This window comes from Anguilla anguilla, chromosome 8 (genome assembly GCF_013347855.1).
Source record: "Anguilla anguilla isolate fAngAng1 chromosome 8, fAngAng1.pri, whole genome shotgun sequence".
NCBI classification, from domain to species: Eukaryota; Metazoa; Chordata; class Actinopteri; order Anguilliformes; family Anguillidae; genus Anguilla; species Anguilla anguilla.
Window position 1 is genome coordinate 15,174,288 of NC_049208.1, and position 15,371 is coordinate 15,189,658.

A 15,371-nucleotide genomic window follows, 5' to 3' on the forward strand; every position below is an offset into this window, starting at 1 on the left:
TCTCGTCTACTATCACATTGAATTTATCATACTCATAGAACGTATGCATGTATACGTATATATTTAATTCACTTGTCTGTTGAATGTGTTTTACATGTACATGCAGGTCTCTCTTGAAAAAGAGATCTCGATCTCAATGAGACTGTTTTAATAAAGGAAAATGAATATATATTTAATACTCATACTCATAGAACATATACATGTATATATTTTTAATTTTACTCAGGAAATGGGTTTATCTGTGTAGAGTGTTACTTCCTTGTATGACACACTGGACTGTTGTTACCGGGTGAGTTTTTTGTTCCTCTTTTTCAAAATGTTTTCATCGACCTCTGCTGCAAAGTATGTATGGGCCCTAGCATCCATTTTCAGTGTGAAGGGCAGCACTACTGCAGTATTTTAAAGCAGCTGAAATCTTCAACAAACAATTGGATGTAAAACCTTACTGCCATGCATTTCAATCATACTAAGGTATTTCAGATAACCATGGTTTTATGCCAAATGATACATGAAATTTGGGCAAAGCATATTAGAGGGTATATTTGCACGTGGAAATGCAGTTGAGAAAAGTAAAGAAACTTGACAACTGATTTTCTTACACGTCTCTCTGTTGATGTCAGTGATTAGAAATGGTTGTGACATCAGTCAAAAGAGGCTGAAACTGTGTACACGCACAGCCATCTTGGTGTGTTACATACTGACACATGATTCCCAGCCGTACTGTAATGCTCCACAGATTGATTATTTCCTTGGAAGTATCTGAGAAAGCTTGGCACTGTACAACCGGCCTGAGGCCCCACCCTCTGCTCATCAGTGCTGAGGAAACTACTCGGAATGCGTAGTTGTGCAAACTACCAATTATTTCACATCAAAAGTAGCTGAACTACAGCAAAGCTACACTAAAGAGAAATGTAGCTTGCGAAAATACAATTACTCAAAAAATGAAGTTAAAACTATTTTGCAAAAAAAAAATTATTGTTATCACGTTCCCCAGATATAATGTGCTGGAGATCAATTACATTACATTACATTACATTACATTACAGGCATTTAGCAGACGCTCTTATCCAGAGCGACTTACACAACTTTTTTTTACATAGCACTTTACATTGTATCCATTTATACAGCTGGATATATACTGAAGCAATGCAGGTTAAGTACCTTGCTCAAGGGTACAACGGCAGTGTCCTTACCCGGGAATCGAACCTGCGACCTTTCGGTTACAAGCGCAGTTCCTTACCCACTGTGCCACACTCCATCCTGTTTGCACACGGGGAGAACCACCATACAGAAAACCTAAGTAGGGAGAACCAGGTATGCCTGGGAATTGGCATTTGACCATTTTAGGGCCGAAAATAGTTGTTAGTGCCTTTACTTAAATACACCTCAAAATGACAAAAAAGTAATTAACTACTACAACCGCTCCCCAACAATGAGTATCATTTAATATAACAGGGCGACATAGCTCAGGAGGTAAGAGCAGTTGTCTGGCAGTCGGAAGGTTGCCGGTTCGATTCCCGCCCTGGGTGTGTCGAAGTGTCCCTAAACAAGACACCTAACCCCTAACTGCTCTGGTGAATGCGAGGCATCAATTGTAAAGCGCTTTGGATAAAATTCTATATCAAAGCAACAAAATGGAAGCTGAAGCAAAGCACTTCCCCTCTGTTCTAATTTCCCTTCCTAAAAATACTTCCGCAGTAGTCCCACTGTTAAAATGCCCATAAAGGCACATGTTGTACAATTTGTGTGTAACAGGCTTAAAGTAGTCTGTAATATCATAAATGAAAGTCAGTTAACCAGAATATTATTCAGTCACGATAGCTATCATATATAGTGCCGTCTGTAAGTATTAGCATATTGACAGATTTTTGTTGTTTTGGCTTTTGACTCCAGCACATTGGATTTGAAATGAAACGGTGAATATGAGGTAAAAGTGTAGACACAATAAACACACATAACGCAATCAACTCTGGAAGGAATAACAGCGACCAGCCCCTAGACCTGAACTTCTGCAAAAGACAGGAAGCCGAGTAACTGCCGGTAAATCTTACTCTTTCAGCACACAGGCTGCAGCACTACTTGCCTGTGCAGCTCAAAACCAGAGCATATCCTCACTCTCATATGGTAGCTTAAGGGAATCACACCAAAGGTAAGCCTGTTTTCTAGACTTTTTAAACTGTGTTATTAAAAATCACGAGACTATAACTGGGCTCTGATTATTAAAATTGTCTGATTTTTTAAACATCTGTAGGTCACTCTGTGATGACTGCTTTCACCTCTCTCTCTTTCTCTCTTTCTCTCGCTCTCTCTCTCTCTCTCACACACACACACACACACACACACTCGCCGCGTATGTTTGTGTGTGTGTGTGTGTGTGTGTGTGCATGTGTGTGTGTCATATGGTTATCTTGCAGTAATGGCTTACGTTATATGTGTTAATGCAATTTCAGTTGTTTGTTCAATATAATAATTCTGAGTGGACAGAAGTCCCCAAATGACCCCTTTTGTCAGACTAGTTTTTATTTTGTACATACTGGGGTTTCAGTGTATTAATGATTAATTACTTTTGGATGGAAACATTCTATAAAAATGATCTATTCTTTTAAAAATTTCAATGGTGAATTTGAGTATTTCTGCAGTAATCAATAAAGGTGAAGCACCAATAATGTACATGAGCTCAAGCATGCTAGTTTTGGCTCAATTAACTTCCTTTTGCTTTTAGCTTATTAGTTAACCTGCAAACTTACAACAACAAATATGATATAGGAATACAATTTAGTCCAATGAAATTTGACCATTGCTCATTAAGGTGGTAATCCTTGTCCATATGAATCAATATTAGTCCCCATCTAAATTTTTCAACAGCTGCTACAAGTTTGTTACAGATCTTATAGAAAATTTGTGTGTGCAACCAGCTCAACACTTTACATCATGTGAGGACTATAAAGTAGCGACAATTGACCTTGAAGTGTCAAGCTGTGAAGATTCAGCAGAACAGATCATTTTTACTTGTCATACTTAGCCTTTGGTGTCAAGAACCATAAGAGCCACCTGCCAATGTTTAATGTAAGATAATAATTCTAAAAATTGCCAACAGTCAACTGTTGTTCAGTAGAGCCTATGTGGTCTGCATCCAGTAGATATCATAAGAATAAGAGATAAAAAGGTCCAGTGCAAAAGACATGCAAGGAACTTCACGAGCCGTGGTGGGAGCATGAGTTTATTTGATCCATCTTCAAACGCAATTTTTCAACATGATTTTGCGCATGGGGATGTGTTCAGTTCTCTAAATATTTATCATGCCTGGTGGGAAAATTGGTCTGGAAATCTTTGCTGAGTCCAGAGGAAGTGATGCTTCCTTTTTATTATTCAATAAAAAAAATATACATTTTACCAGGGTTCCAGTAAAGGGTACCCATGAATGTTACCACAGGCGGAAGACATCACATTCGGCCTTCATTTGAATAAGGAAAACGTATCACTTTTTGTGCACTTTTGTGCAAATGTGCCAATTTCTTAAATCTTTTGAACATCTTAAACATCAGAGTAATTCTCTACAGCAACTAGGTGGAACCTGGGCCTATTTTACATATACTTCACAGTACATGTCAAGTAATACTTTAGAAATCTCAAGTCAGGCCTGCTCAAAAAACAATCTTTTCCCCTTTTACTGGTTGTATGGATTGAAATTAGTCACTTCCTTTTTCCATACTGATTTTGGTTCTAAACATGGACTTCAGTGGATACCATAAAGAAACTAGGCATGCAATTTTATATGATAAAGTTGCAGTCAAATGGCAATAAGAATGGCTGCTGGATTGGTTCACCACGAGCACATGCATTCTAAATTTGAAACTGACTGTCAAAACAAAAACAAAACATAAACCATATGAAGAAGCATAGATACCCATTTAAACAAGGCCAACACAGTTAAACAAGGCCAAAGGGTATTTCAGCTACTCTCTCTCACAAAGACCAGACGTGGTTCTAGGTCCTTATCTATTCTCTTTTGCAGAGTTTATTATCATAGTTGACAATGTATGCATTGCCATGTTCTCTTCTTCATCACCATTTTAGATGAATCTTACTTCCAAAAGGAAAGTTTCTAATTTCTAAATATCCCCAGTTCATAATGTGAGACAATGTATTTATCCTTTAGCATACCAGGAAAAGTCACTAAAGAAGGCTTTCACAAGGAGAACCTGACATGAAAGACACAGCTATGAAGACAAACAATTGAAATGACCATAACACACGGAGATGAGACATATCTGAGCTACATTGTTCTGAGTAGCTAGTGAGAAGGCTTTTAAGCTAAAATACAATGAATGGCCATCATCACTGACTGAGAGCATGTGAGGATCTTTCTATTAATATTCTATTAAAGCTAAAATAACTCTATTAAAGCTAAAATAACTCTATTAAAGCTAAAAGAACTTTATGAAGTTAATTTTACACTTAAAATGTTTCTGTGTAGGGATTATTTTCTTAATAAACAATTGAATTATGAAGGCTGGCTGTTAGTTCTTAGCAATACTGAACAGTCTTCAAAAGCTGTGAAGAATTTTGCAGCACATTCTGGGGACATGTAGTTGTGAAGTAATTTGGCCGTAGTTTGTGGAAGTTTCCTGTTAAAAAAAACACGCTGGTTATTTTCTGCTTGACTGTGATCACAAAGGCATGGGGGAGGGGCAGTGCCGTCCTTATGTATTTGGTCAGTGAAATTATTTTTTTATTGTTTTGGCACTGTACTCAAGCACACTTGATTTTAAATGAACAAAGAATATGTCATTAAAGTGCAGACCATCAGCTTTAATGTATGGGTATTTACATCCGTATTGAGTGTACCATGTAGGAACTGCAGTCCATTTTATACATAGTTCCCCATTTTGAGGGACCAAAAGTAATTGGACAATTGGCGGCACAGCTGTTTCTTCACCAGCTGTGTAGTCATATCGTTAGTTAATGCACAAGAAAGCTAACAGAAGGTCTAGAGTTGATTCTAGGTGTGGAATTTGCATTTGGAGTCTATTGCTGTTGTCTGTCACATGAGGACCAAAGGAGTGTCGTGCTGAACATCATGGGGTGGAAAAATCTGAATAAATCAGAGCCAAAACATGCTCTGTCAAAATCAACTGTTTGATACGTTGTTAATAACGAAGAACGTGCTGGTAAGTGCAGCAATAGCAAACAACCATGTAGATCATGGAAGGCCACTGTAGTTGTCAGAACAGCAGAGACCCTGGCCGTCTTCAAACGTAGACTGAAGACTCACCTCTTCAAGCTACATCTCACCTCATCACCCCCCACTACCCTCTAAACCTCAACTGAGTAACCACGCGTCATGTTATTTTCATGTAACTAGGTTCATCTACAACTAGGTGGGTGGGGGGTGGGAATTTATATATATTTAAAAAAAAAAAAAAAAAAAAAAAAAAAGGGGTACAATTCACACTTTTTGCAAAGTTATACCTATTGTAGCTCTCTTGCAGGAATGTTGTAAAGCGCTTGTCTCTGAGTTTTGTAATGCACTTGTTGTAAGTCGCTCTGGATAAGAGCGTCTGCTAAGAATCTATAATGTAATGTAATGTAGTTGCATTGCACTGGTCTCAGCTGTCATATGAGTATTAGGGCAATCTGCACATGTGAGGAAATCATTTCACAATATTCTTCTCTCCACAAGCTGAAGAACAGTCATTCATTTCATTTCTTTGTTTTCTGTGCCTTCTAGTAATGAAACGTCACCTGTTACATGTTCACAAGTGCTGTAAATAGTGAAGGAGTTACACATTTCATTTATGCATCATATTGTGCTTATATAGTGCAAATCAGCAACCTCATCCCTAAGTGCTTCACAAGGTCAAAACTGTGTTGTACTAAGATGTGTCTAATACCATAATAGGGACACTGAACTGATCAATAACCTAGTAAAGTTTTTTTTAGAGACTCTTTTGAATGTAAGTACCATGTACCATGTAAAAATTCAGCACAGTTCAACTAAATTTAACTAAATTTGGCTGTATATGGCTGTAGGTTTGATTAAAATGAAAGGGGCGAGGTTTTAATTAAGAAGATCAATAGTTCTTGCCGTTCACATTCAGATGCATCAAAATATAATATACTTGAATATGAATATTGCCTTTAAAATGTGCGGCCTGTAAAAACATAATAAAGGGTGATGTAAAAGGCTTGCTTTCTCACAGGCCGCTAAGTCAATTGTTCCTGGTTTCGCAGAACTTCTGTTTGTTTTGAGCACTGCTGTCAGCAGTGAAAAGTTCTGTAGCCTGAAAGGAACGATAACGATAACCATTTTAACGAAGATAAAGTCACGTATAAATACACAAAAGGCTGTTATTCCTGCCGTGGTCTTCAAACTCAGGCCGCGTGACTATGTGCTCATCTCTGTCAGCAGATAAGATGATGATTATCTCTCGGTGCAGTCTGCCATGAGTATTTCCAGCCGGCAGTTTTACATAATGCACTGGGTGTGCCTTCTGCACACAGAAACATCAGAGGAAAAAGTGCAAACAAGAAAATGGTGACTGTGACACATCATCTTTCTCTATTGAGATATGCCCTCGTTGAGTACTTTTAGAAGGCAGTGTCACATTATGCGGCTATAGAGAAAGATGTACAGCAGATGTAGTTCTTTCTCTTTTGGGAATGATGTTGATTTATGAACGCGTATGTCATAGGAATACAAAGAAGCAAAAGGTGCATTTCTATGAACATTCAAAATTTCCAAAGGGCTCATCAGTACTCCAGCATTCAAGTCAATGTATAATAAAATGATGTCTTTTTATACGCTAATTGCTTCTTGTTTTCATTGCCTGAGGTTCACAGTGTGAGCACTGTATCATTTACTTTCTGTTATTTTGTATCTGACAGATGGAAGACATAGATGAGATGTTCAGTGATTTGCTGGGAGAAATAGACCTCCTAACACAGGTGAGACCACCAGCCATCCCACATCTCATGTTCATGTTCATTTGTGTGCAAAATCGGTTTACAGACATCCCCTTCAGTTCATTGTATAGCTTGGCCCTGTAAATGGAATCCCACGCTAGATGCCACTAACTTTAACTTACTTCTAGTATTGTGATGAAGCGTATGGGTATGTATGGGCTAATGCAAATGCAATGAATCTTCTCTTCAGTAGGCAAAGTGGAAAGATTGCTCCCTTCTCTTTTTAATATTCAACAATTTTAACAGTTTCTGTCAACAACAATGACTCTTAGCTGAGTTTACATGGATAATTTTAAAAAAGGACTAAATGCTTTGAATGTTTTTGGGCCCATAATGGATAGGAAATGACAGCCAATACTGGCACATTTGTCATTTTTTATAATTTTTTTATTAGTAACAAGGCTGTTATTTTGTGGTTTGCCATCAAAAATTTATCTTCCTGCACTTTACAGAGTTTAGGGGTGGAAACGGTACCACCTGAAGTCCCACCCAGCTCACACAACTTCTCCACTGGTTTCAAAGATTGGAATGGTAAGCACTATGCTGTGGCGTCACTAGGGTTGGTGTCAGCCGGTGCGGTCGACCGTTGGTGTCACCCGATGTTGGTTACCGGGGGGTGGCGGGGGGCTGGTGGGTGTCATGCATTCAAATGACAAAGTGCTTCTCGTCACATTAATACCGCTAAATAAATCGACCAGCAGTAAACCACTTCCGAGAAAATCAACTCGTCGCTACACAAAACACTTTGCTCATTTTGGTTTAGCTGCATGGCCTGGCCTTCACTGCAGCTGGGAAGTACTATTCAACTGAAGTACAGGAATGCAGACCATAAACTGTACATTATTCTTTCAGTCAACAAACAAGATACTAAATGGCATATAGACTTGTATTGCAGATAATGCCTGTTTATCTGCTACAGATCTCACTTTTTGTCATGTTCACATTTGGTTTTGGCATGGTCTAGGTCCGAAGAGTCCTTAGCCTGCAAAGAATGTACGCTCATTTTAGATCACCTACGTGTTTCTGTGCCTCTCCCAGAGTCTCTGAATGAACTGGAAGAACAGGATTTGGATGCGTTAATGGCAGACCTGGCGGCCGGTCTGAATGCGACAGAGGAGAACCTAACCACAGGGAAAAGCGGTCCCTCGCAGCCCAAACCAGCCTTCCCCAGTCTGCCTCCACCTCCACAAGACTACATCTCGTGTGCTCCCACCGGACACCATACCACCGCCAGCGCCCACGTCCCCGCAAAGCCAAAGCCACGGCCACCGGTAATAACGCTTCCGATCAGGGCTTCCCAACCTGCGACCTGGTCTGCTGGACTTCACTGTCACTCAGCACTGAACTGATCTAAAGTTTGTTACACCGTTAACCCACCTTGACAACCGACACACTGGCCCTCTAGGCCCATCCAGGATCCAGGACCTGAGATAACTAGTCCTCAACCTTGGTCCTGGAGAGCAATGGGGTTTTAGTCATTAACAAGTAATAGATGAATTAAAGCAGGTGGTTTAGGTCAGCTTGCCCCCCCCTTTGTTTCTGAACCAGCTGCTGATTTTAAGATAAAAACAAGTAACCAGAGGACACTGTGGCCTTCAGGACCTGACCGAGGACCACAGCCTGTTCCCACTGTTCTCTTTACCATACTCCCAGTGGGCAGAACATAACATCCTTACATTTGCTTAGTTCAGGCGATACAATGTGTACAGCATGAATGAATGACTCGCAGTTTGTTGTTTTCATTGAGTTATCATGTAAATGATTTGACATTCACATTGTGACCTTATTAATGAGGTGCCTTGTGCATTTATTTTTCACAGGAAGAGACTGAAGAGCAGACCAAAGCTGATAAAATAAAACTTGCCCTAGAAAAACTGAAACAGGCCAAAGTTATAAAGGTAAGACTGAGAAAGTATGCTCATTGGTAAAAAACAGAGAATTATTATTTTTTTTAAGTGAATGTGGAGCAGCTCAATGGTGAGGGCACCCTTCCGGTTCACTGCAGATGGTGATTAAAGTGCTCCTGAACGACGGCAGCTCCAAGACGCTGATGGTGGAGGAGCACCAGGCGGTGCGGGAGGTTCTGGACAGCCTGTTTGAGAAGACGCACTGCGACTGCGGGGTGGACTGGAGCCTGTGCGAAACCAACCCTGAGCTACAGACCGGTGAGAAACACGCACACACACTTACCCGCAAGAGAAAAAGCCTTTTTTTGTGCCTTCAAGCTCCTGCAGAAACAGTGGGGATCTTACCCTTATGAATCTAAACTGGAGAAAAATGAACCAGACATGATGGAATGACCAATAATTATCATTTGACTTGTACTCTTTCCTTGCTTTTCTACAGAAAGAGGAGTTGAAGATCACGAGATTTTAGTAGATATTTTGTCCACATGGACGCGAGACAGTGAAAACAAAATACTTTTTCTGGAGAAAAAGGATAAATATGCCATTTTCAAAAACCCACAGGTAATACGTCCAAAAAAGGAAAGAAAAGTGAGAAAGCAAGCCAGAAAGAATGAAAAATGTGACTTTGCTGTATAGCTCAGAAAGGGCTCACGGAGACAGGTGTATGCACTGCACTCTCATGAAAATGAACATATACCCTATCAAGAACTGGTGTGGTAGCCTACTCTTTTAGTTTGCAAGAAAAGAAGAAAATGTGTAACTTGCGAAATGGGACACTTCAGACAATTGACTTGTCAACATGAATCAACATCATCTCTTAGGGAACAGTAAGGTCAATACGACTCACATTACAGAATAAAACGCAGTTCAGCTTTGAGGTGTGTTAATATCTCTCATCTCATCATACCTTTAGAACTACTATCTCTGGAAGAAAGATAAAAATTTTTTGAAAGAGATGAAGGAAAAAGACAAGGAAAATCTCTTGGAGGTAAATCCAACCCACCTCGTTACCCACACACTTTGCATGTGTTTGGTATACAGTGTGCATACAGTGCTCTACAAGCTGTCCTTTTCAAACTCACTGCTATACCTTCTGAGCCATTGGTTGCATGAACAGGGCCGCTAGAATTTACTGCACATTCAAGGGAAGTACCTAAAGTAGATTTATGTGGTAGAAACCTAAAGTAGTTATTGTGACATATGGCTATGCTTTGAAGCAAATTGGAATCTTTCTGTAGGCATTGCTACCAGGATCCATTGCTGAAAGTACTGCTTTAGGGGAATAAAATTCTGTCGCGAAACACATTCTGTAAAAGACATTTTGAATCATTATCAATCGAACGAATGAATCAAATGAATCATTTGGGCAGAGTAAGACTTGAACGGTCATGTTTACAGAATTTTGTCATGTCAGCTCTTTAGGAATGCTAGCATTTTTCATCCTCTCCCACTTTCTCCTTCCCTCCTTCGATATCCTGGTGTTTGGACCACACCACAGGAGAATTTCAGTAGGGGTTCCATCATTGTGCCAGACCTAGAAGGGATGCTTTATCTGAAGGAGGATGGGAAAAGGTCCTGGAAGCAGAAATACTTCTTGCTGCGAGCCTCTGGAATCTATTATGTACCCAAAGGAAAGACTAAGGTTAGAGGTGGGGGGGATTTTATATATGCACTTAATGCCATGCTTCACAATCATAAAAAAAGACACATTGTCCCTTCTAAGTAATTCCTGTAAAAATATCTTTCAAGTTCTTTAAAGGTATTAGTAATATTACCATTACTTATGACAACCTCTTGTGGCATGGTGCTGGGCTGGAGGTGGTCACCATGTCAGGTAGTGAATGGACAAGACACATCAGAATGTTAGTGGCATGCCAGCTTTTATATGCTCCTTAAGTTTAAAAAAAAATCCACAAAATAACTGCTTTATTCAGCCAAATAATCAGATCCTGGGTAGCAGCTACCAAGACTAGCAATGAGCTCAGGTGCTACCATACCTGTGAGTGGAGCAGATGCCTGTTCCATGATCCTGCAGTTTCCCCAGGTGGTCAACACACCTGAGGAGTTGAATGGACAGCACCCCAGAACATAGGATTAGCCCTCTCTGCCCCTGTGCTACCCCGCCATTACAACCTGTATTAATATTCATCTCAATATGTATTCTTTGTTCAGATGTAATAGCCAACAGCCGAGCATGCCATAGTTTTAGGGGACCAATGACAGTCCTGCTGACACATCCATGGTGGCCCGCTTGAATTCAGAACACACCATATCCTACGCGAGCAGTGGCGAGCAGAGAGGGTTCACGTTTATTGGCGGATACTGATTGGTTTGTTCTCCCCTTTGCAGTCGTCGAGTGACCTGGCGTGCTTCATACAGTTTGAGAATGTGAATGTGTACTATGCCACAGGCACCGAGTACAAAAATAAACATAAGGTCCCGACAGAGTTTTGTTTCATCCTCAAGGTGAGTAATGTAGTGAGCCCCAGAGGCACAGGGGTTAACAATGGACCTAGCTGTCATTTCTGGTTAAGCTCCTGTGGTTCCCATGTTAAAAAAAAATACATCACACCACTTGAATACATTAGTACTGAAAAGTACCATTTAGTGACATCGCTCATGAAAAGATCCCCTCACGACTTAATGACATCAGTATTGAAAAAAGGGCCGCACCATTTAAGTGACAGTAACATTGGATACCACTTAATGGCAGTATTAAAAGGGCCTTGGGCCACAGACCTCAACAGCATTTTATGAAGTTTGTACTGAAAAGGAGGTAAGGTTATGGGATGTGGGCCTCAGGTCTCTGATTTGGACTGTGGTGACTCAGCATCCACAGATCCAGAAGGACTCCCAGTACATCAAACACCTGTGCTGTGATGACGAGTGGACAATGAACCTCTGGGTGACTGGAATCCGAATCGCCAAGGTGAACCCTGATCCTGCTCACCTACTAACAAAAATCAGACTTTTCACGATCTGATATTGCTTTAGCATAGCTTAACAAAAGGAATGTTAAGGTGGGGGCGTTTAATTAGACACTTTTACATTCATAAAAGAGATGAACAAAATGAACTATCAAAGTTTATTCAGGTTGACTTAAGTCAACCTGAAAAACAAGGGAGCACAGGTGGGAATGAGCCACAGATTACATTACAGGCATTTACCAGACGCTCTTATCCAGAGCGACTTACACAACTTTTTTACATAGCATTTTACATTGTATCCATTTATACAGCTGGATATATACTGAAGCAATTTCGGTTAAGTACCTTGCTCAAGGGTACAACGGCAGTGTCCTACCCGGGAATTGAACCTGCGACCTTTCGGTTACAAGTCTAATTCCTTACCCACTGTGCTACACTCCGTCAGATAAATTCCACCTGAATAGCAGGCCGTGTTTTTATGAAACAGGAACAGTTGTCAATGTGTGGAACAGTTTGCCAGGTTGTGCGGTAGAGGCAGAAAACCACTCGGGGAGTTCAGACTTGATGCAATGCTGGACACTGACTCATTTATAGGTAAATGGTGAACCTAGATAAGATCAAGGCCAGTTCTTGTTACTATGTATTTTTGTGTTTCCATGTAGCTGCCTATGAGCTTTGGATACATACTTTTATCCAAAATTAGATGAATGCATCTTTGGAAAGAGTAGTGGTATTCTGATGAGCTATATTAGGAAGTCCGGAAATGAGGCACGTTGTGTTCTTCCCCTTCAGTACGGTGAGAAGCTGTATGAAAACTACAAGACTGCTGCGAGGAAAGCCTGTACAAACTCGGCGTGGACAAACCGCAATGTTTCCACCCCCTCAACACCCTCCCCCGTCCCGAAAGGTCAGCAGCCACACATATATCTTAACAGGAAACAGCACCTTAGAAATGTGTGCTCCATTAATAAAGTTGCTATTCAATGAAAATATTTTAAAAAGCACAGCACACATGATTGTTTATTAGCAATAACTGAAACAGCTGTCAGACAAGAAACAAACTTACATAAATAGCGGAGAATGACTGAGGGACGGTTTTCCCCATGGTTACACACAACACAAACACAACTCATGTAAATCAACATAGGCTAGCTATGACATTGACAACCAACAACAAACAAGAGGGTGCCCATTGCGTTAGCCTGCTGGAGGCTAGCCAATTTGCTATCTGCTTCGCTAGCTGCCACTACAATACCAGGAGACAATGATTAATTGTGTCTTTCTGTCCTCTTCCAGCTAAAGCTGCCAATGGGTGTGCCCCCCAGACCTCCCATCAGCCAAAACCCCTCACCACTATCCTCCCTGAGGCCAAGGTAGGACAGTTCCATAGGCGATAGGGACCTTTGGTAAACTTGCACACATCACACCCTCATGGAAACTTGCTGAAAGAATTGTGGCGAAAAACACTTAGCAAAAGCACTAAAAAAAAGGAACAAATGTGGTCAGTGTTCAAAGCACCATATAGCTCATAGGAGGGACCCTGAGGGACACCATTTTGCAAAGCTCATATAGCAGCCAAGCCAACATCCAGCCAGGCCAACCAAGTTATTAAAAAGTGTAGAAGTTTCACAGAAAGCACCCAGACAAGACAGACTAATGGCCCTCAACGATACGCAGTGTGAATAGAGGCCTGTCACAGACGTTGCTGGAGGAACGGGGGCAGGGCTGGTTCTTGCCACCCTACGACTCATGCTCAGCACTTCGTCCTGGAAAAAAAAAACTGCCTGTGGTAGACAGCAATCCCAGAATGCCAGAGCATTCGTGTGTAAGCCATTGCTCTCACTAGATCACCCAGAGCAGTGGCCTTTCTTCTAGCGCATTTTCTGCATGTTGCAAGAAAGGCTGAGCATCCTGAAATGCATTTTGGCCACACCTGTTAGGTGTCAAAGCAAGGGTTATGAAACCTCTGCATGTGAATGTGGATGTGGAAGGGAAATTGCTATTTGCGGCCATCTCATTTTGGTGTTTCATCATTCATGCATTTATCAAACTTGTTATTGCACTCAATTTGATATAGATATTCTTTGCTTTCAGTATTAATACACGCACTGAAAGAACTTCCTGATGAATGTACAGTGAATACTGAAATGAAATCTCAGAGGTGATATTGTTTATTTTGTGTTTACAGGATTATGGTAGTGGTCAGGCTGAACTCTCCTTTCCGCCACCTCCGCACGCGGCAGACAGGATCCAGTTCCCCACACTGCCTGACCTGTCCACTCCACCACCACCACCACCACCAGCATCAGCTGCCCTGCCTCCCAACGCTCTGCCAGCCTTACCCCAGCACCAGTTAGCTGCTTTCCCTCCACCAGACCCAGAGGACTTCCCACCCCCTCCACCTGATTTCTTCCCAGAGCCTCCCCCAAACTTCCTGCCTCCTCCCCCTCCTGTTCATAGGCTGAGCCCAAGCTCAGGTGGGGGAACTCCACCCCCTAAACCACCACCCCCAGGGACATCAGTAAATCCTATGCTGATCGGAAAGAAAAAACCCCCAACTCCCCCAAAGAGGACAACGCCAGTTGCGCCCTCTGGTGGGAACATGATGTGAGAACCTACAGTTGCAAATGCGAAAAGACAGAGCAGTATTCAGAACTGCAGTAATTAGGCATGTTGCGCCAACAAAACGACCGATTGTACATGTCCTTATTTCTGTCACTGTCATTTCTCAGTCTCTGCCAGTCTGTGGCAAACTGCCAAGGATAGGTAGTTCGTTACAGGAAATGGTAGAGATCTGTTTAAATCCATTACCCTTTTTCAAAAATGGAAAAAATACCGCGAGCAAAAGCGGATTTGGACACGCTCTAAATGCACTTGAGCCATGCGCTTTAGACCGTGCGCTTAGATCGTTAAAATAGAGCCCTATGTGTTTTGCAAGGCCCAATGCCACAGTGTTTTAATACTGAAAACTTTTGTTAATTACAGTTATATGCTGAGTTTGAATCCTCTGTATACAATGGAAATCTGTTGATGCATTGCTGACTTTTATTGACTACAAATGCCTTCGTGTTTTATTGTACATGCTGATGTAAACATTAAATTGGTATTTAAAAAATCAATAAAACTAAAACACAACAGAGATACTGCCTCAGTCAGACTTGACTGGATGGAGTCTAACACATTGTAAACTCTGCATTGTCGATCAGTGCCGTGTTTTGCGATTGTTTTCTGGTTATCTTGGTGACGCAGTGAGTCACGGGCATTGTTCAGGGAGCTATCTTGGTCACACGGTCAGTACTGGCCTTGTTCAGGGAGGGATTATAAAAGAAAATGGACGAATAAAAATCATGTAAATTTCATTTTAGATATAAATAAGGAGTTCAGTAAAAAAAAAAATTACAGTTTGCTTAAACGGTTATTTTAATTTTGGTTCGAAACGTCTCCACCTGTTGGCCCTTTCCGGGTATTGCAGATGTCTAATGGCCGCGTATAGCATCATGCAGCATACTACGCTCATTAAAAATAAAAAGTAACATATCTGTAACTTTTAAATATCTACTGTACTGTACTA

At 41.0% G+C, this 15,371-nt stretch overlaps 1 protein-coding gene and 1 long non-coding RNA gene across 2 annotated transcripts; one reads left to right on the plus strand and one right to left on the minus strand.

Annotated features, from left to right (window-relative positions):
• The first annotated feature begins 2,009 nt into the window (after positions 1-2,009).
• Positions 2,010-14,941, plus strand: LOC118234164 (amyloid beta A4 precursor protein-binding family B member 1-interacting protein-like). The gene is made up of 14 exons (XM_035430552.1): positions 2,010-2,149; positions 6,889-6,948; positions 7,419-7,497; positions 8,005-8,237; positions 8,787-8,864; positions 8,972-9,131; positions 9,313-9,434; positions 9,787-9,861; positions 10,372-10,515; positions 11,223-11,339; positions 11,704-11,802; positions 12,593-12,707; positions 13,097-13,173; positions 13,989-14,941. The coding sequence occupies exons 2-14, from the start codon at positions 6,889-6,891 to the stop codon at positions 14,409-14,411; spliced, it is 1,782 nt and encodes a 593-aa protein (XP_035286443.1). The 5' UTR covers positions 2,010-2,149; the 3' UTR covers positions 14,412-14,941.
• LOC118234168 lies at positions 10,457-13,089 on the minus strand. Its single transcript, XR_004766634.1, has 3 exons — positions 12,867-13,089; positions 10,871-10,930; positions 10,457-10,685 (listed from the first exon to the last, which is right to left on the minus strand). It is a non-coding gene; the product is annotated as an uncharacterized LOC118234168 (long non-coding RNA).
• Positions 14,942-15,371: the final 430 nt, after the last annotated feature.

What these genes read in the sequence shown, in the direction of transcription:
- LOC118234164 (XM_035430552.1), top strand. Translation starts at nt 6,889, where the DNA reads ATGGAAGACATAGATGAGATGTTCAGTGATTTGCTGGGAGAAATAGAC. An exon ending in AACAGGCCAAAGTTATAAAG is followed by an intron (nt 8,865 to 8,971) that starts GTAAGACTGAGA and finishes GGTTCACTGCAG; the next exon opens with ATGGTGATTAAAGTGCTCCT. An exon ending in CCATTTTCAAAAACCCACAG is followed by an intron (nt 9,435 to 9,786) that starts GTAATACGTCCA and finishes TCATACCTTTAG; the next exon opens with AACTACTATCTCTGGAAGAA.